Consider the following 22,655-nt stretch of genomic DNA (forward strand, 5'->3'; position numbering starts at 1 on the left):
CGAAGAACAGGTCTCATCAAGTGAGGATTCCAAAAGTTGATCATCAGTAGCCTCGTGGGAGCTGTCAGCAAGTGGGGTTTTTAGTAGAGGGGTTGCTAGCATATCTGCATCAAGGGCCTTTTCAGGAAGTAACCCTCTAGGAGCCAGGTGACGGACATTAACAGTAGTTTCCCTGCCGTCAGGTAACCTGACATGAGCATATCCCGGATTAGCCTCCAACAGCTCCACTTCTTGAACCATGGGCTGATACTTATTACTACGATTGTGGTTTTTCATTAGAATTGGGCCAGGAATGGTGAGCCATGTAGGTAGAGAGCAGCCAGTGTGGGAGCGTCTCGGATGTGCAAACATTCTTTCATGAGGGGTCTCATTAGTGGCAGTACATAGTAATGATCTAATCGAGTGGAGAGCAGGTTGTAGCATGGCTTGCCATTGATTTGTTGGAAGCCCTTCAGATTTAAGAGCCAGCTCAATAGTTTTCCAAATTATGCCATTGTATCTCTCGACCTGGCCATTACCCGCTGGATTATAGGCTGTTGTTCGGCTGGTAGCAATTCCTTGAGCTGTCAGGTATGATTTTAGTTCGTGAGACATGAAAGAAGTGCCCCTGTCTGAGTGGATATATGCAGGCATTCCAAAAAGATAGAAGAGAGTCTGCAAACAGGAGATGACAGTTGAAGTTGAGATATCGGAGCACGAAAAAGCAAATGGGAATCTGGAGTATTCATCAACAATTGTCAAAAGAAATCGATGTTTAGAAGAGGATGGTAAGGGGCCTTTAAAATCTAAGTTGAGTCTTTCAAACGCTGAGGTTGCTTTGATGAGGACTCCAGAGTTTTTGATAAATTTTGGTTTCAGTTCTCTGCAGATGTGGCAATTGTTGACAGTAGCTCTCACATCAGTGATTGAGTAAGGTAAATTTTTAGAACGGATCCAGTGGAACATTCTGGTAACACCTGGGTGACAAAGAGAAAAGTGGAGGTCTTTAAGGTCAGAAACCTGAGGGACAATAGATGCGGACACTCTGGACAAAGCATCAGCAGTCGAATTCTTGCTTCCTGGGCGGTAGACAATATCAAATTTGAAGCAGGCAAGCTCAAGACGCCATCGCAGTATCTTCTCATTTTTTATTTTGCTATTGTGTTGTTGATTAAACATAAAAGAGACTGAGCGTTGGTCGGTAAACACCTCAAAGTGTCTCCCTATAAGGTAATGCCGCCAATACTTCAGAGATTCCACTATGGCATATGCTTCTTTTTCAATAGATGAATGTCTTTGCTCTGATTGATTTAGGGTACGTGAGAAAAAGGCTATAGGGCGACCAGCTTGGCTCAATGTTGCCCCAATGGCAAAGTCAGAAGCATCAGTTTCTACACGAAATGGAATGTCATTTTCTATTGCAGCAAGAGATGCATTGGCTACATCATCTTTTACTGACTGGAAGGCTGTGGTAGCTTCCTGAGATAAAGGGAAAGAGTTGCAAGCCAAGAGGGGACGAATTTTTTTTGAGAAAGAAGGGATCCACCTTCCATGATGGGCGAACATTCCCAGAGCACGTTGCAATGAAGCAGTATCTTTAGGGACAGGTAGACTTAAGAGTGGCTTCAGACGTTCTGGATCAGGTTTAATATTTTTATTCTCAATTATGTAACCAAGTAGGGATATAGATTGAGAAGAGTAGTTACATTTTTCTTCATTTAGTGTAAGATTAAACTTGATTGCAGCAGATTTGAACCTTGCAAGATTTTCATCATGTTCCTGTTGGTTTGTACCACAAACAGTCACATCATCTAAGTAAGGGTAGGTATCTGTAAGACCTTCTTCTTGTACAATTTTATCAATTGTTCTTTGAAAGCATGCCACACCATTGGTAACTCCAAAAGGGACACGTTTAAACTGAAAAAGCTTTCTGTCTGCCTCAAAAGCAGTCATGTGTTTTTCAGAATCCAAAATCGGGAGCTGATGATATGCATTTCTTAAGTCTATTTTACTAAACACTTGGTAGGTAGCAACCTTAGATATGAGTTCCTCAATTTTAGGTAGAGGATAAGCATCTAACATTGTAAATCTGTTGATTGTTTGAGAGTAATCGATGACCATCCTAGATTTTTTGTTTTCACCTTTCACCACAAAAGCTTGTGCTCTCCAAGGAGAGTTGCTGGGCTCGATGACCTCTTCTTCAATGAGTTTTTGTATCTCTGAGGTAATAAACCCTTGATCTTCTAGAGGGAGACGTCTTGACTTAGTTTGCACTGGTTTGCAATCAGGCGTCAGGTTAGAAAACAATGATACAGGTTGAATTTTAGCAACAGCTAATGAGCAAATTTGGAGGGGCGACTTGCTGCCATCAAAATTGATGACTAAGGAGGAATGGAGTTTAAGAATGTCATGACCAATCAGAAAGTCAGCACATAAATTCTTCATAACCAGTACTTCAATCTGTTCATACTTGTGATCTAGAAGGTCAAGAGTTACAGTTGCACGCCCAACCACACTTGAGGTAACAGCAGAGTTGGCCATAGTGATAGTACCAGAGTATGACTTCAGTTGAAGATTGCATTTCTCAACATGTTTATAGTTTAAGAAACTGAGTGAACTCCCAGTGTCTATTAGAGCAACCAATTTTACACTATTTACTGTAACAAATGTGAGGGATTTTTGGAGACAACCAGGGGCTGGCGACACAGAAGCAATTAGATGAGCAGAGGCAGTAGTATTTATTTTATGCCGAGTTTTCGCTCTACACACACGTTGATAGTGACCTTTTTTTCCACACGAATGACAAACACTGTTTCTAGCCGGACAGTTACTTCGTATATGATTATCAGTATTACCACAGAAAAAACATGATCCACGAGGAATTGCTGCAAGGGTTTCTTTTTCAAAAGCATCATCAGTACAGTCTAGTGCAGCAGAAGGCATAGGTTGTGAGTTAGTGAGATATGAAGCAGAATGAGCTTCAGCCAGTTCAAGAGCACGGGCTTGGTTGACTGCATTGTCTAAAGTGATTGTTGTATTTTCGAGCAGACGCTCTCTAATGCGGGTATTCCGCAACCCTCTAATGAAAGCATCACGTATATACTCATTTTTATAAGTTTCAGCCGAGACTTGTGTGAAGTTACAGTTTTTACTTAGTTGCTTTAAAACTTGAAGAAATTCGTTAACAGTTTCATTAGATAGTTGGTTTCTTGAGGCCAAGCAATGACGAGCGAAAATTTCATTCCTCTTTACTACGTAGAGTGCATCCAAAGCATAGATAGCGGCCGAGTAGCTGGCGGCTTCACTTATTGATTGGAAAACATTTGCAGATACATAATTAATTAGGAGTGGGAGTTTATTATCTTCAACAAGATTAGGCACCTTTGACAAAAAGTTTTCGAAAGTTTTCTTCCAATGTAGCCACTTATTTTCAGCGTTAGCACACGTGGGGTCGAAGTCGAAACGTTCCGGTTTCAGAAAATTTTCCATGACGATGAATACCAGTACTCACATTTATCAGAATATAATTTTGCTAATTAAATTGTTGTGATAATCAATTTAGGCAGACATAATAACTTAATAAAGCTTTAATTAGCAAAATTAGGCTAGCCGCTGAGGACTACATAATTATAAACATAAATAGTAAAACAATTGAAAATCAAGCACAGTTACAGTTAAAACAAGATGTTAATAAATATCACCACAAATATATAAACTTTAATGGTAATCAAGTCGAATGCAGAGCACAACAGTATTTAAATATTTTAATACTTCAAACCCACCTCCAATCCTAACAGCATAATTAGTTTTAAAAAATATATTAACCAAATTTTTTTCACCTTTTAGCTGTTGCCCCAGTCGAAAGTACTTTGATCACAATTGCAACAAAATAGTTAACACAGAGGAAAAAACTCTGGAAAAATTAGATTATTGTATGGTAAAAAAAATCCCTCCTAATACTGGATAATAAAACCAAAATATATAGTATTTATATATTTCACTTCAATTTTCCCATTCACAAGATAACGATTTTCTGAAAATTCTGATTTTCAAAATTACCCACACACAATTAATAAAAAATACTTAACTGAAAAGCGAGTTTAAGTGAATAAATTAATTTTAGGCCATGCTCTAAGGCAGGGGTCGTCAAACTCTTTTGATTATCGACCCCTATATAATTTTTCGAAATCTTCATCGACCCCCGCAAAAGTAATTTTCTGTTAATTAAAATAAAACTCTATTAGATACTGTGTTTGTACATTTATTTTATAATTTTAAACATTTATTAAAGTAATAGTACATTATGGAACAATAGTTTTATGAAAAATATATTAATATTGAAATTTAAATACCTTATTATTAAATAATAAGCAATTATGCATAAGTAGATATAATAAGTAAAGTAACTAAAGATTTACTGCTTCTTGATCAATAAGATGGGTGGGCCTGGTGTTTTTTTTGTAAGGCTCGCTTTGGGTTCAAAATTGGTCAATTTTAATTTTCGTCAAAATTGGTCAATTTTGTAATTTTCATAAAAAAATACAAAGTGTGCTATAGTTTTGTCGCGGCTGTACTAATCCATATCATTAATGCTTACCTTCTTTTTTGTGCATTGATAATTAAAATTGATATCTAAACCAAACGAATGGTTTTATCGAAACAATAACTAATTATCCAAAACTATAAAAGTTTTAATAATGACACTGCAAATATTCAACACAGTTTGCAAAGATAGTTGAAACTGCGTATGATATTTGCATTTGTAACGTCAATGCTCGTCACACGTGACATTTGGACAAGCGCACATATGCATATGACTTATAAACTGCGCTGAGTTCGTGCCACTGTGCGGTGGTACGTACATACTTGTTTCACCCCAATAGATATACGTTTATTAATTTATGTTTTATAAAGAAACTGATATTGAGTCAATTATAAAAAAAAATCACAAATTTTACATACTTAATTAGGTATGTGTGATTTGCGTATTGAGAACTGTTTCTTTTTTCGACCCACAATTGACCCTTCCGATTCGGATCGACCCCCATTCGGCCCCTGCTTTTGTTAAATAGACCCTTGGGGGTCTATATAGACCACTTTGGCGATCTCTGCTCTAAGGTATTATGATAAAATTATCAAACTTTACCAAACTTAATTACATATTATAAAACCATATTTTATTTATGGTGTTTATTTCTATAAAATTACAAGATGACTCTAAATAAATACTTAATGCATAACAACTGTAAAGCTTAGTGCCAAATATTTTTATTAATTTACAAATAGCACATGGACAAAAAAATTTGATTAATTACGAGAAGGAGAAAAAAAAGGACATTCGGTTCAATGTCTGAGCATCCACTGCCTGGTATGTGGTGGTGCTGTGGTATCTTGGCGATGTAGGCGCTACAGGTTTTTATATAGTTAACATTTCTGTATGAAAAGCTACTTGTTGAATTCTTTTTTTTTTTTTTTCAAATTTTTTTTTTTATTTTACCAGTTATTTGAAATTCTATTTTAGCATTAAGCATTAATAGTATTAGCAATAGAAAGAAAATAGTTGTCAAGCCACTTTTCTTGAATTCTACTGTGAAGCACTTATGCTGTTTAAAATTTACTTTGAAACACTAAACAGTGTTGCTAATATATATAGAAATACACTAGTTCATGGTGCCACATAGGAGAAATATTTATAAATAGATAACATACTTACCTGAAATGAGTTTGTGTTAAAAAGAGAGAAATATATTATTATAATTTTGCTACAAGTGGGAGCTTTAGTATTCCATCACAACTATACAATTATTGTATTTAAGTAAAAAAAAATGTTTTACACAACAATATCATTTTATTGTAAAATATATATATAAAACTTAAATTTTTTTTAAAAATTAAGAAACAAAAATGCTGCAACAAAACAAGAGATGAACTAATGATAAAGATTAAAGCATTTTTATTTGTTTACATACAAAAATAAGAAATTCACTAATATTGTAATCTACAGATATTATTGTAATAAAAAAATTTCTATGTTGGACAGAAATATTTAAGTTTGTAGTAATATAATTACACATAGTGACAGCAACCTTTGCCATTAAGTTTAAAATGCGTTTCAGATAAACTTAACTATTATTTGCAATTAGTGTGAAATAATGGTGTATACAAAGATGTTTCACATAAAGTTAAATCTCCCTGTCATAACTATTAAGTTGTATTTGTCAGAAATGTTTTAAATCAAACTTTTAAAATAAGTTCAAATATTAATCCGAAAGTTTAAGATGACACAGGCTAGTCAATAATTCACTTTTTTCAGTCTTTTTTTAAAAAATTTTGCCAAAAGTTAGATTTAGTAGTATAATTAAAAAAAAAAAAAAAACGTAAATAAAACTACAGTTATTACTAAGTGTTTCAGAAATTTTCAAGTTAGTGTTATAAAAAATAAATATTTATATTACATATAGATCAAGAATCACGTAATAAATACCTTGAATTAAAAAATAATTATCATTAAGAAATAGAAATCTTGAAACAAAAAGTAATGAACTAATAAGAAATGTAAATGGATGGGTGATCGTGTAAAGCTAAGGGAGGCGGCGCTAGTGGTAAAATTGCTCTTTCCAGACTTCCGGGTTACTGCTTCCGATATATTTTTACGCCGCAGATTGAGAAAACGCGCCATCATATTATTGCATCATATCTTTTGCAGTATTTCACATGTACCGAGTTCTTTCTTTCAGCCTTTAAACTTCAGCATTATCATATTAATATTATAATCATTAGAATATTTTCTAATTAGGCTAACTTAAAAAGATATTTTTGGGGACATTTTATTCAAATGTAGCCAAATAAGGGATAAAATACAAAACATGGCAAACCTTAAGAATTATTCACAATGAGATATTAACTTTCCAAAATTTTTTTTGGCCTTACGACCTCTGAGAATCAATACATTTCTGAAAGCTCTTATGAATGGTACAATTATGTTTAGATTTGAGACCAAATTACAATAACAAAACTGCATAGAATAATTGGCTTGTTCACACATCGCCTCGTAGTCATAACATATGCGGAGGGATACACCGGAAATTTTCTAAATTTCTTCCGGTTTAAGGACACTTGTTATTGTTTACATTAGTCCACCTATCCATAGAAGTTGATTTTTTTTTAAATTTTAAACAGAATCAAAGCTTAAATTAAAAATTTACCAATAACATATAAAATCTTCATATTGTTCAAAATTATCATGTCATAATATAATGCTAGAATGTTAATTATATTGTGATTTTCAGAATTTATTTTAGTTAAAAATTATGAAAGAAATATAAATGTTAAAAACCTTTGGCATTAAAAGCCTAGTTCTAATAACACAGGCCACTGAACGACCTTTGTCGTTGGGCTCTATTTAAGATCCTTTTACACAAACTATATCATCTGTTATTAATGTAAGACATTGATTTGCACGTGTGCTGAAGGAGGTACAGATCAGGATAGATTTCCATATCATCACTATAGTGATGATATGGAAATCTATCCTGATATGGAAATCTATCCTAAATCATTTCTGATAAGCACAACGTAGTATACTACGTTGTGCTTATCAGAAATGATTTAATATTATAAAAAGAAATACATACAATACAAATTATAAGCATAATACATTGAAGGCCTAGTTTAACAACTTAGGTCAGCCCCTATAATGAAACTCATATGATGTATAATACAGTAAAAACTAAAAGCATAATTTGTTATTAAGCTAGGATAATATTCATCGTTCCAGGTCTGTTATGGAATATAAAAAGGATATAAGAAAAATTTATAACGCAAAAGAAATGTATTTAACAATCAAATATTGATTGGATTTGTTTATTTTAAAAACAATATACGTTGGACGAAAATGTTTATGAATGCATATGAAGCAATAAATCTTCTACTGATTTTAAAGTTCTATCACTATTACAAATTTAACGATGCTTTGGATAGTTGTTTGATTTACAAAACGATATGTTTATAGAAAATCACAAGTCTAAATTCTTTTGATGTGAATCTATCAAGTAAATTTAATCACCACACGTATCAAAATTCAGATGAATTCTTAGTCTTGAAAACAAAAACATGCTAATATCAGAAATAAAACGTTTATGAATGATATCCATTGCTATAAACAGCATCAAGACGATTCATCTACAGAATACATTTCCAATAATAATTATTATACTTCAACTTACTACAAGAACATTTATTTTTAATGATAAAACAAGTTTTTATAACAAATTTATAATAAAATCCATTCAAAAATACAGCAAAATTATGACGACCTCAACAGCAGTATAATGAAGTTTGTAAACAAATTAGGGTAATGACGTCATACGAACTGACTAAACCTAACCAGAAACCTGGAGCACTTCGTGCGTAACTGGTGACACTGATTTGAATATTGGAACGATCAGTGCAGTGCACTGGTGTAACCAGTTTTAATATTGGAACGGTCAGTGCGGCAGACCAGTGTAACCGGTGCGTGTGAACCTTATCTAGTTCACATTTTCACATTTATTTCTTTGAACTCGCATCTACGTTATTTTATTCAATGAGAGCGGTCCCTTGTCCTGTTAGTTTCATAGGTCATTGAATTCGACTGAGTGTTCCACTCAGGGGAAAAAAATTTTGAAAATTGCAAAAAATTTCTTTAAAAAAGAAAAAGAGAATTGAAGTACCTCAAATATGATTTAATCCAACCTTACTATTCAGCCAATTTTTTAATTGAAGAGAGTTAGGTTAAAGCTCTTCGTTCAGTTTCATGAATAATCATTTTTGGAATGAAGAATGAATATCAGTCAATCATATCTTTCGTCAAGTTTGTGATTCGTACTTATTGTTGTTGTTTATTTAATATCCTCTTTCTTCTAATTGTGTTGTAATATTTTCTTAGGTATGGATACTTCAGAGATGCAGCAATATAAATATTCTATTAAATATGCTTATAAAGCGCATGACTGTGACGTACGAGTAGTTAAAGCCGCAGCTTTTTCCGATAGTGGTATTATTACCGGTTCCCGTGATTCATTAGTTAAAGTTTGGACTTCAGATGGGGAGAATTCTTTCAAGAAAGAGTGCACCTTAGTTGGAGCTACAAACTTTATTGCTAGTTTATGTATACTTCCTTCTAGTTCTGATTATCCTGATGGTTTGATATTAGCTGGAAGTAATGATTCGAAAATATATGGATTTACTTTTAATTCCAGTGAGCCTGTATTACGATTGTTTGGGCATTCAAGTACAGTTTGTTCATTGTCAGCGGGGAATTTTGGATTTTTTGTCAGTGGTTCGTGGGACAAAACAGCTCGCTTGTGGACTGGTCAACAGTGTACTAATATATTAGAAGGTCATGACCAAGCAGTTTGGGCTACCGAAGTTTTGCCTTGTCAAAATATTGTATTGACGGGATCAGCTGATCGTACCATTCGTATATGGCATTCAGGTACTTGTCAGAAAGTTCTCTATGGCCATGAAGATTGTGTTCGTGGACTTGCTATCATGTCAAACATGAATTTTCTTTCCTGTAGCAATGACGGCTCCATACGGATGTGGAATTTAAATGGAGAGTGCTTAAATATTTATAATGGCTCTTCTAACTATATCTACAGTATTACTATTTTCAATAATGGAGTTGATTTTGCAACATGTGGTGAAGATCAGATTTTAAAAATATGGGAAAAGGGACACTGTGTCCAAGCTATTGCAATTACATCAAAAACTTTGTGGTCCGTGACGTGCTTAACGAATGGAGATTTAGCCGTCGGTTGCAGTGATGGAAGTGTTTATATTATAGGTAAAACACCTCTAGATTATACAGAGTTTACCTACGTCGAAGAAAAACGATCCGATTCGCCTCTTCCGACCGTCGACGGCAAGCCGGGTGACGAGATTCCGGCCGAATTGTTCAATAAAGATCCTCCGTTGGATAATGGCGGGGATTGCAACAATGACAATATAGAATTTTTAATTGAGGTTAAAGGTCAGTTTTTCAAAGTTATTTACCGCAAAGGAGAAGACCCTTGGGATGTAGCGCAGAAATTTGTGGCTGAGCATTCCTTGGCTATAAGTCATACCAGTGAAATAGCCGATTACATATTCAAACTGACCGCTTCAGAACTAAATACTGTTCAAAATGATTACTTCCCAGTAAAGGAGTATTTTCTGTATACAAATATAAATGCAAATGGGTTAAAAGCGAAGTTACTTGAATTCAGTTCTGTTGTTCCTAAGGAACAGTTTGTTCAGTCGTCAGACATTGAAAATCTTGCCTTATTGACCAAATTGCCTGATGATGTTTCCAAAGAACAATTGCAGTCTTTAGATGTCATCTTGACTTGGAGTGATGAATATCTTTTTCCAGCTTTGGATTTGCTTCGTCTTGCCGTCAGGTGCAAGGTCATTCGTTTGAAGGTCGTCAGTGGTCAGACGTTCATCAATCATCTACTGCAAATAATACGAAGCACAAATAAATCTGTTAATAAACTGCTGGTTATCAAAATATTCTGCAATTTGTTTGATTCTGAAGAAGGAGAAGAAGTTGTGATGAATTTTCAAGATAAAATCTGCACAACTGTTAAAGAAGTGCTACTGTCTAATGACAAGAATATTCAGAAAGCTTGTGCATCGTTGTTAATGAACTATGCAATTGCAGGATATAATGGAAAGCCTCTTAATGTGGAACATTATTGTAGAGATGTCAGTGAAGTTTTGTACATATTAGTCGACTCGGAAGCTTTGTATCGAGCCTTAGTCGGTATCGGAACTCTGTCTGTATCCAATAAGATTGCCTTATCTTCTTTTAAGACTTTAAATGTTCAGCAGTTTCTGTTGAAATGTAAAGAAGATGTCGATCTACCGGCAAATGTGACGAATGCTGCAAAACTTTTAATAGACGTTTTAAAATCTTAAACTGATTAATGTGATAAAAATTTCGAATAATGCTTATGTTGTAAAGTTTATAAATATAGTTATGGGTTTAATTATAAAAACTTCTTTCACCATTGAACAAAGTAATTTTTGCATTTATTCTTGTCTCACAAAATATTGTATGCAATTTTTTTTTTATGTAGGTAAGAATAAATGAACTGAAGGTATGTTATAAAATAAATTGTGAATATTTTTTTCGATAAGGAACTGATGGTAACTTTGGCTTAGGAACAGTTTATTGAGAAATTATTTGGATTTCAATTTTTATTCATATATATTGCATACTATTTTTTTTAAGTCTTGTAATTTATTTTTTTTCTAATTTTTATCACATTTTTGTACTGATATTTCTGCTACAAATACTATTTCTTAAGACAACTGAATGACATCCAAATTTCTTTTAAAATGCTTAGCTTTCATTGTGATGAGCTACCTACCTCCCTTTACTCTTTTAATTTTTTAAAACTTTTTTTTATTTATATATATATTTGATATGTATGTTGATAAAATAATTATAAGTAGCTCCCCAGGCCACCAATAGATATAAGGGAATGGTGTGTTTTGATTTTCGGTTTCTCGTTCTTGTCACATGATAGCATATTTTATCTTAACTGTAACATTACACATTCTCTGTATTGTAAATTTTCATACAAGTTTAATTTATTAACTTTTTAAAAAAAAAAAAAAATAATAGAGACACCTAAGTAGACTAGCAAAAATGTGTGCAGTTGTATCATACCTTTGAATTACCTGTCCTTTGGACCAGTTATTAAGTTTCCTTTATTTCAAACCTTGTAAAACTAATAAAATGATACATGTTATGTCCTCTAACTTAATCTATTTTTAAAAAATATCTGCTCCCTGTCCTCCGAAAAACCTACACCTACAGTTCCCATCGTGTCGTACGTTTGAATAATACCCAGTCCCTGATGTCCTATAACAGGGGTCTGTCCACACCTAATTTACTACCGTTTAGCCGTACCTTTAAAAATTCAACTTTAGGAAATCACAAAAAACTTTTTCTTTAAAAAAATTTTTTTTTCCATGTAAGAAACTATAAATTCATATTTTTGTGCTGATTTCTTAATTTAATTTTTCACAAATTATGTCTAAATTTTCACAAAATGGTTACCTCTCAGAAAAACCCAGACAGACCCCTGTATAATAAAGACCCATGATGATAATTAAGTAACCTTCTAATAAATGAAAATATATCCATAATAAGTAATTGTTTGTGAAACAAAAGCTTTCAGAATGGTGCACACGTCTATATCCAATATAGTATGTTAATTTTTTTTTATCGCTTTAATTCTTTCTTGTACACTTTTCAATAAAAGTTATTAATTTAATTCTCTCTTTCTTTTATTTCTTGTACATGAAAGATCTTTATGCATTTTTTTGATTTTTATTTAATATTTTTCTGTGTGATGAACCTATATATAAGTTCCTTAAATGTATGAAACAGGAAGAATTCTCATATATTGTCACACGAGGTAAGCTGTTTTCTTTACACTTAAACCTACAATACACTTTTCTATGTGAATTAGTCAATTTCAAGTGTTATAAACTTATGAATTATTTTGTTTTTAATATTAAGTCCATTTTTATTATTCCAACTCCAATATAAAGTCCATCAAAATATTTTAAGGTTTCAGACATGAGTTCCTTTCTCGTATCCATCATTTTCTGTTATTTTTTTTATCATTTTACTTCTTTTTTTTTTTTCACCTTTTTATTTATCATTTTATCTTTTTTTCCACCTTTTTTCAAATTTTTGTTATGCTTCGTAGATTTTCTGATTAAAGCCCACTTTTTTTTTTTTTAAATCTACTTTAAATCCATTGGTTGATTGAAGATAGGTGATGGTAACTTCGATTTTTCTTCCTGGCTAATTGGGAATCATTCAATAATTAATTTTTGTTTTTTGTAGTCTGTCAATTAAGTTAAGGTTTATGTGAACTTTTTTGTTATTTATACACCTTTATAAGGTAATTATAAAATTCAGACTTACTAACATTCCATTATTCCAAGATAAATTGAGCATTTTTTAAACCTGCTCATCTATTAGTAATGGTTATAAATCAATCTTTTTGTTAAAATTTTATAATGCTTGCTGCAAATTATTTGATATATTAGATTTGATATTTTTGCCCCATGGAGCAGCATTTATACAAAAATATTAATAAATTTGCTGTTTAACAAAATAATTTTAACTTGATTCACTTTTCAGCTCCCTCTTTTTTATTTTATTTTTTTTCTTTCTTCTTAATTTAACGTCTTATTCTGTGTAGATCCCAATTTTAGTTTTACATTTTAACCTATTTAAAATAATATAAAAATTTAATTTTCTTGATAATTTTATATAAGAATCATGATGTGTTGTATTTATGGTTATAAGTATTTAAAAGTGATGTATAATACAATTTTACTGTATAATATAATACAATATTCATTAATTATTTTTTATTTCAAAAGTTAGTATATGAATTTAAGAAAAATATTGTATCTATTATATTTCTAATAACATTTAATTTATTGATTTATTTTTACTTGCGCCTCAGATATGTATATATATTTGCAATTTATTTAGAGTTTATTTTTAACATACACTTCAACACTTGGTGAAATCATTCATTTATTTATTTTCAAATGTACCAAAATATGTGACGTGACATTGTTAAGTCAAATTATAAGACTAATAAGATCTTTGTGTGAGAAATTTCTTCAATTTTTTCAAAACTGTCTCTAAAGATGTTTATCTTGTCAGCTCTTCATTTATGATTTTTGTTATTCATTTCAGATTTTTGCCCTGAAATGTGTAAAACAATTACTTATAAATGACTTCAGAAAAAGCACTTTTGTAAGTTGTATTCTGTTTATAATACATAGATTACCATGCATTATATTACTACTATTTCCTAGCTATGAATAAATTTGTCTCAAGAGTTTGAATAATTAAATATACTTGTGATGATTAATGTTCCCATTGAGAACAGCTCTGTACCATTTTACGAATGGATGTGATACATTTTTTACTGAAAGGCCTTCAAAAAAATTTTTTTAATTATACCTCACTACTGTTTCAATTTATGTTTCTTTAGTAATAATTATGCATTCAATTCAAAGTTGACTCTGAATATACTAACATATTGTTGTAAGTTTTAGCATCATTTCATGAATGAAGTTCAGCAGCCACTGCTTAATGTGATTAAAATGGGGCACAATGACATCATTAGCTGATTGATAATGATTATTAACAAATCACAAGATTAAATAAATTTACCAATTCAGGTAACTCATACAGAGTTTGAAAAAAAAATTTTAAATCTTATTTATGGGATGTGAAATTTCAGTTCTAAAGGTACTAGCTAGACTAAAATTTTGCTCTCCACTATTTTTATGAAAAATATAAGTACATTTCAAAAGTTAACAAATGTAGGGTTTTGTAGTTTTCCTCTTAAATTTTTTCTCCTGGAGTTTAGCTTTTTTGTCCTGATATTCCTGGTTATGTAGTGTCAAAGAGGTTTTGATGACCAAAAAAAAAAAAAAAAAATTAGAATTTTGTTTGCATATTATTTGCAAAATAATATGTATTTAAAAAAGGTTTCACTGACTCCAATATAATCCAAATATTATTATAAATCATTCAAATAAGTGAAATATCAGAAATAGACCTATACTTCTATCCCTTCCTGTTTGTATACCAGTACTTTTGGGCACTACAATATCATTTGTTAGGGGTTCATGTTTCAGGTGAAATATATTAGAGTAGGGTCCATATGCGGAAATTCTGAGTAAATTGTTGAAGCAAATTTTGAGTCATCAAAGGCTTATAGAAGTTGCATCCAGATATTTTTCACATAAACACTATTGGGATACATTTGGAAAGGATAAATATTTTGATTTTAGGCAACATTTTTCAAAGATGAAACTTACTTTGCCGACTTTAAATATTCAGTCACCAATGGAGAGTATAAATTTTTTGTCCTATATGTTGTATATTTCTTTCGAAATATAAAAATTTCAATGTAATTAAATATTAACTCCCTTGAACCACTATGGAATAATAATCACTGGTCCGTGGGACCACCAACACATTCACAGTAGATATATTCAATAGTGTAATTGTACACATGTTGTTCAGTAATAGAACAACAGCAAATTCATTAAGTTGGAATGGTATGATAAATGTCAGGGTGTAATGGAATAATTCAGTGTAGCACTTCTGCGACATGTCTTAGTTTTTTTTTCATATTTGAGGTTTATTATAGAATTATTTATTTAACTTTAATATACAAAATGTGATTTTAAGAAAAGAAGGCACCATGTTCAAAAAAAATAAAAATATTATTATACATTGAAGAAAGAAAAAAAAATGCCCCACATAAGTGAACTCTTATATTTCGGAATCAGTTGCTGACAAATTGCAAACTAGAGTTTGATGCAGGCAGCAAAATATATTGCAATTAATCTTCATCTAAAAAATATAATGCAATTAATTTTCTTCTAAAAAATATATTCAATTAATGTTCTTCTTAGACGCTAAAGCCAATTACCGGCCAAGGCCGTCTCAGTCAGTTTACCCAATCTAGATCTGTTCGATGCAATATTTTTCCATCTATTAACTTCCAAGTCCTTTAACCACTTCTCTACTCTATCTAATCATCTTGTTCTAGGTCTTTTTCACTTCTAGTGTTTGGAAAGTTATTTTTGCACAGAATTTTTATCGCTATATCGAAATACATGTCCCAAACCACCTTATTTGAGAGCATTTGATCATTTTTACTATGTTAGGTTCTTTGTATTTTGATATTAATTCATGGTTATTGCAATTAATATTTATTTTTCTGAATTTAATGTGGGTAATAGCTGCAATTTTGATTCAAAATAAACTAATAAATGTGATGTTATTATGAAGCAGGAAAATGGTTTTAAGTGATGTGCAAATATACAGTTAAATTTCTAATGAACCAACACATAATCATGCATACTGATTTTTTTATAATTTCTAATGCTGGTCATTAAATATTTGCACTGTAGGCATGAGTAATAATAAATTTTGTGTAATAATTATTTTACCGTCAGATTATCATTTGTAGTATTTATTTAACCATGTGATCTGCACTATAGAGATATCCAACTTATGAGACTGAACGTCCCTCAGCGATTCTTCAACTATTTATGTCTTCTGGTTGCTAATGGCAACAATGCAATTTTAACTCTCTGTATTGTTGCTATTGGCAATCAAATAATGTACAAGTGTAGTTAAGTCAATGTGAGATATTGTCAAGTGACGTTGGATTGGACATCTCTATGATTGTTCAAATAAATTGCATTAATGTATTTGTGAAAAAAATTTCATGTGGCATATACATGGATGCTGGAATGCAAAATATAGGAGTACTGTACATTATATATCACTACTTAATTCTTGCCTCTGTTATCCAGCATCCTTGCAAATATATCTTGTAGTTGATTTTCTGTCCCACCTGTGAATAACTTTAAGTTTATCTATGAATAATGGGGATAGGTTATAACAGTCATATGTTACAGCTGTTACAAAGCAAAAGGGAACTGTTACATGATGCAGACTTTGACTTTTCACACATCAAAATTTTTTGCTGAATGGTTTCTTGTGTTAGGTATCTCTTAACCCTTTATTGACATTTCATTGGTTGAATTACTTACACTTTCGTACAGAATAGAAGCTGAAACACAACTGTTTAAACATTACTAAAAGACAGCTTGTACAAAAATGATTGAAGTTTTAACAAATCTATTAAAGAAAATTTAAAAAAAAAAAATAGGAGTGTATGGTATGCTGCTTTCTGTTTAGGAAATTAGTTTTTTTTCTTCTCAAGTTTCAAAATTAGTAAGAAAGTTCGTCAACAGATGGTGATTCTATCGAACAATTTTTCTTTCAAAATTGCCACAAATTGCAAGCAAAGTGGCACAGTCTGACGACAAAATCAACTAGTGCTTGTGCAATTGTTTTTGTTAGAATAGTCTGGTATGCTTCAGAAAGCATTATTTTCCAGTTTTTTCATCACAAACTTAATTTTAAATCTTCATGACCAAAAAATATAGAGTTTCCTTAGAACAAGACTGTAAACCTTACTTTTCAGTCTGTTTCTTTTTTTTTTTGTAAATTGCTTTTTCTAACCATCGATTATTTGTTGAATGTCAAGCAAAATCAAAGCAAGCTAGGAAATTGTTTAGTATTTTGTAACAGATAATTAGAAATACTAAGTGTATGATTCTGTAACAGTTACAGGGAGAAATGTATGTAACGGAAAATGTTATATCTGGTGAATAATTAAGATTATAACTATAGCTAATGTTCTTATTAAGAACAGTTCTGTACCATTTGAAAATGGAAATTCCTAACTTTTCACAAAACAAGAAAAGCATCTATGTATCAAATTTTATCACTTTAGGTTTAGTCATAACTGGGTGATTCTCCAAAAACTTACCATTTTCAAATAGCAAATTCTTAAAAACTAAAAGTGCTCTAAAAAATGATTATGCTTACTCTTTAAAAAGCATTTAACAAGAGAAAAATAAAAGGAACTCATTTTAACGATGCTGACAGTTGCGTCAATCTTCTAGCTCAGAAAGTGCCAGGAGAGTGACATTTTTGCAAGGCAGCTTCAGAAAGTTCTATTGGAATGATCGCATTATTACTCATTATAATATACATAAGATTTTAAAAAATGTTTTCAAATACGTACAGGAGAATGACAGCAAAAACTGATACCCCAACAGAGTGGTGGGAATAAATTCTCAATTTTTTTCCCCCCCTAAAATAATAGAAACATTTCCTGAGTCAGAAAAATAACTAAATTGAATCAAAAAATTACTATTTTACAAATGCACCTTTAATTTTCGAATTGTTGTAAAAATTTTAAATGTGTTTTAGGAAAAGTTTAGATTAAGCCCAAGAGTGTGACTTTTAGGTAATTTAAAAATTTTAGGAAATCGTAAACGAATTACCTTTTTTATATGCATTGGAAATGTTTTAAAAATAATAATTTTTTATATCAAGTCAATCTTGTGATGTTATGTTTGGCTATGATATTGTTAAGACTTTTTGGAGAATCACCCAATATAAGTACTTTTCTAAAAAAAAAAAAAAAGAAGATATGGTAACATCTACTTATAAAAGCTCTCTATATGGCTGTATTCATTTTGTTTTTAAAACATTCATAAAAATTTTAATTCTCAAAAACATAGTGTTGTGTTCCGAAATTTACCTATTTTATATTTATTTGCTACTTTCAATTAAATTTCCATATCCTTGTTTCAAAAAATAATATTTATACATGATCTCAATTGTATATATATTTTATTTTCATTTATTCGAGTAAAAAAAAATTTCATAATTTTTCTCAAAATTCCTAAGTGAAGGATTTGGCAATTTTTATTATGTAACTTTATATTTTTGAAAATAAAACTACTATTCTAATATGAACTAAAAATTTTTAGTTCATGTTATAAATATTTATTTTTAATGTTTCATGAATTATTTTGAATTGTAAATGTTGAATTAAATTGGAATGTTATTTCTATAACACTTGATCATTTCTAAAATGTTTTTGGATGTTGGAAAAATTTCAATAAAAATTTTAATAGTATGTCATTACAGGGAGAATGTATTTTAATTTTTCCTGCATATGTTGAATTACTATTGCTAAATATAGTTCGTTCATCAGGAGGTGGCACTTGGGTCCACCTTCTCGGACGAAGAGTTCATTTAAGGACGGGGAGTATAGGAAGAAACGTCCCCGCGCTTGAAATTGAGACAACCCTTACTGCTCGCCAAACGTAAACAGTGAATTCTTTTTCAGTCACTTACTTCGCTTTATCATCTGCTATTATATCTTTCGTTACTCTAGCTAATTAAATATATTGCAACAAAATGTCTCAGAAAAGACATACTATTCACTCAAAAGAAAGAAATGTCATTTATTCAATATCTCAGAAATATAGCTCCAACTTGTCATCCTCACCACCGTTTTTTGTAACCCCAAACAGTTGAAATTTGGTTGTTGATCTTATAGCATCAGCGTGCTCGTAGCACCAATGATAATAAAATCTTAAATACAGTCCCATCGCTATTTTATTCATTGTTATCAAACGAACCAGCATAGAAATCAAATCAATTTGTATCGAACATCATTAAATTTATAAAATATTTAATGTTAAGAAATGCACATAAAAATTGCAAAATAAATATTTTTGACATACGATCGCCAAATAGCAACGTTGTTCAGGTTTGTTCTCATCCTTCTCCCAAAAATAGCGAAATAGTATCTTCGGATTCCACGTGATGAAAGCGGAGCCAAGTGCCAACTCCTGGTAAACGAATTATAGTAGTTCTTCGTCCGAGATTAGTCCCGCAGTGGACTGATCGTTAAGACACGGTTCTCAGCAGATCACCGAAATCAAGCATCACTGGCTGCGGTCAGTGTGCGGGTGGGTGACCACTTGGATCAGCCTGCGTAGGGACCGAGGGTGTGCGGCATTGGTCCTCGTTAAACTGTGCTACCGTAAAGTGCTCGACTTCGCGCAGGTCGTCGGGCTACCGAAACGGGGGTGCCATCCCCTCCGCAGAGGATCAAAATTGTGATGGCATGTCTTTGGATCATCCTCCTGGATGTTTCCCAGACCGTCGCCAATAGCCCATTGTGCAGCTCTAGTGCGACGTAAATTAAGAACAACAATCGTCCGAGATTATTTTTTTTTTAAATAATCAGTATTAATTCTATAGTATTGATTGCGTGTACGCAATCACGCTCAAAACTAAAATGCAAATTCCAAAACAATTAAAAAAAATTTCTACTTTCAAAAAATATTATTAATTGCGTTTTCCGGCCTCATACTTTTCTATTTTTGAATTACTTCAAAAATTTTAGTTCATTTAAGATTCAGACTGAAACAATAAGAGCTGAAAACATTTGAGGATGAAATTCTTTCCTTCATTAATCGATGATTGAAGATGAATATTTTGACTTTATTAATTTATTACTATGGAATAGCTTCTTATGATTCAAATCACTTTTCCAATGGATCAACTCCTGATTTAAAATTTGAGAATGATTTCTAAGTGATGGGTTTTAAATACCATCTTGTTTGCGACACTGTGTTTAGATGAAATATCTCTTGAAATTTTTTTATTTATCTCATTACTTTTCTGGGGGGAAAATCAATGTTAATGTTTCCCTCACTACAATGGTGTAGCTGTCATTTGCTTGTTAACACTGATATAAAGTATTCAATATTACATAGATTTGGTGCTGCGCACCAAAAAGGGACCAATCCAGGTTAAATACCACCCTAAATTTGACTCTTGAAAGACTCTATTGGTGTATGGATGACAATATGACTGTTGTTCAAAACAGAATACCATTTTCCTTGCCAGAGGACATGCTAGATGGCGCCACTGGATATAGAACTCTTTCTAAGAACAACAATTTTTGGAGGGCTTTTGTGTTACTAGCGAGCGAGAGAGCATGTTGTTTCGTTAATATAAGCCTGTTAACCATTCTTGAGTATGTGGTCATTTCTTCTAAGATTTATTTAGGTACGAACCGCCCGGGTAGAAGAACCAGGTAAGAAACCTTTTATTGATACCTGTTCTATTGAAGTAGAAAAAGAATTAAGATGTCTTCTTTGACAACTGTAAACTTAAAGAAAACTACTACTCAATTTTTTACTTTAAATAAGCAACCTTTCACTCCCCGCCTTGTTTTTAAGGGTACTACTTTGCAACATAATGATGTTTCAACCTATCTGGGCTGCATCTTTGACTGCAAACTGAAATGGAACAGACGTATTGAGCATGTCGTAACAAAGGCAAAGAAGATACTCACTATCCTTAAGAGACTGGCGGGAGTTGAGGAAGAGATACTTTAAACTCAACTTACAAGATCTATATTCAACCGATTTTGAATTATTGCAAGGAAGTGTTGATCTGAGCTTCGGATGGAGTCTTAAAACTCATTGATACCTTCCAAACCCAGGTATTGCGCATGATTACAGGAGGAGTTAAAACTACCCCCATACTTGCTAAGCAATTACTTTGTGATCAACAACCGTTGACTAATTTAATTAAAAGGAATGCAGCTATCCTGTTTAATAGACTGATTAGACTTCCTTATAATTCCTTTTGGCGAGAATACGATTGTGGCAAAACTCGTAATCTGAAGACTCAAAAAGGCTTCATCCAGTGTGTTCGTGAGAATACCCAGTATAATGTAGTCAACAATGCGCCATACGAACTATTGTTTTCAGCAAGTCCATTAGAATATATGATTCTCGATGTCAGATTGGACTTAGTTTTGAATGTACAGAAACGTGACACAAGTCCTAATACACTCCGTGCTGTTGCCTTGGAAGTCATCAATATCCGTTTTCCCCATGGCCTCACATCTACACTGACGGATCTCTCTTGGATTTCTCGCAGGGTGCTGGTATTTTTAGTAAAATCTTTTCTTTTTATCTACATGCTGGGCAATTTTCAACTCACTCTGACACAGAGCTCAAAGCCATCCATGTTGCTCTCCAACAACTTGCTGCACGTCTTAATTGTCCTGAGTAAGCTGTGATTTTTTCAGATTCTTCCTTTGCCCTTTAGGCTTTGTTCAGCAACCCAGAAAATAGTAGTCCCCTTCAGAGGCGTATCTATGGAAAGAAGCGCCTATGGCAAATCTCGCACTGGCGCCCTTCCTAAAATATTTATAATCTCTTTTACTATGCGATACGGAATGAAAGCATTGTTTGAAGTATTTAAGTCTTTTGGCAATATTGCAAAAAGAGCCGTGGTGGCTCAGGGGATAGAGCATTCACCTTCCAACGAGGTGAGCTGGGTTCGATTCCCAGCCATGACTGCTAGACACGATTTCCGTATCCGGCTTGCACCTACCACGGTGCTGACGTAAAGTATCCTCTTTGACGGATCATTGGTTACCCTTGCCGTCAGACTAGCCGCGGGAGGCTTTCGTGATCCTCCTCTCCATGTAACGCAAATGCGGATTAATTCAATCAAAAAAGTTCTCCGCGAAGGCGAATTTCTCTAAAATGCTCGATACAGGAGTTTCCTTGTCTTCTGTATCGGGTTCAAAATTACAAGGCTACGAAGTTGAACACCAGCAGTCGCAAACTCAAACAATTGGATCGGCTGTTCAACAACGGTTATAAAATTTTCCAAAAAGATTGCATTGCAATTTTTTTTAAAGATTAATAAATAAATAAAAATTAACTATAACAATAAAATTATCTCTTTTTAATTGTAATGCATTCACGTGTGTTCGAATTAGTTAGCATTAGTTAGAAATAAAAAAATGTCTGCTTTATAATATTTAAAGAAGATTCTCTTGCGTTTCTTCAACTGTCAATAACAATTCTAACAATTTGTTTAATTAAGCAACAAATATAATTAGGTAACAAAAATACGAACGCGCAACAAATGTCTCCGAGTTAAAGAAGAACTATAACATAATCGAATGTTTACCCATTATTTTCAAAATTTAAACTGAATAAAATTAATTGTTTTTATAAATAATCATGCTTTGCTAATACCATAACAATGAAATCATCACGATATAATAAATTCATTAAAGATCACAGTGTAAATAATTACGATTTCTTATGACAATTACAAATAAAACAGCTACAATCAAATTTTATAATTTCGTTAGCTTTTTATTTACAAAAAA

General features: G+C 32.1%; 2 protein-coding genes across 2 annotated transcripts; one reads left to right on the plus strand and one right to left on the minus strand.

Moving 5' to 3' along the window:
• Positions 1 to 2,123: 2,123 nt before the first annotated feature.
• Positions 2,124 to 3,468, minus strand: LOC147805171 (uncharacterized). Its single transcript, XM_087151551.1, has 2 exons — positions 2,293 to 3,468; positions 2,124 to 2,222 (listed from the first exon to the last, which is right to left on the minus strand). Exons 1-2 carry the CDS (start codon positions 3,466 to 3,468, stop codon positions 2,124 to 2,126), a joined length of 1,275 nt encoding a protein of 424 aa, XP_087007677.1.
• Positions 3,469 to 8,518: 5,050 nt separating this feature from the next.
• Plap (phospholipase A2 activator protein) lies at positions 8,519 to 18,577 on the plus strand. Its single transcript, XM_016071743.4, has one exon. It carries the CDS (start codon positions 8,908 to 8,910, stop codon positions 10,918 to 10,920), a length of 2,013 nt encoding a protein of 670 aa, XP_015927229.2. The 5' UTR covers positions 8,519 to 8,907; the 3' UTR covers positions 10,921 to 18,577.
• The last annotated feature ends 4,078 nt before the right edge of the window (positions 18,578 to 22,655 follow it).

This window comes from Parasteatoda tepidariorum, chromosome 9 (genome assembly GCF_982258835.1).
Source record: "Parasteatoda tepidariorum strain Cologne lab strain chromosome 9, Ptep-v5.0, whole genome shotgun sequence".
NCBI classification, from domain to species: Eukaryota; Metazoa; Arthropoda; class Arachnida; order Araneae; family Theridiidae; genus Parasteatoda; species Parasteatoda tepidariorum.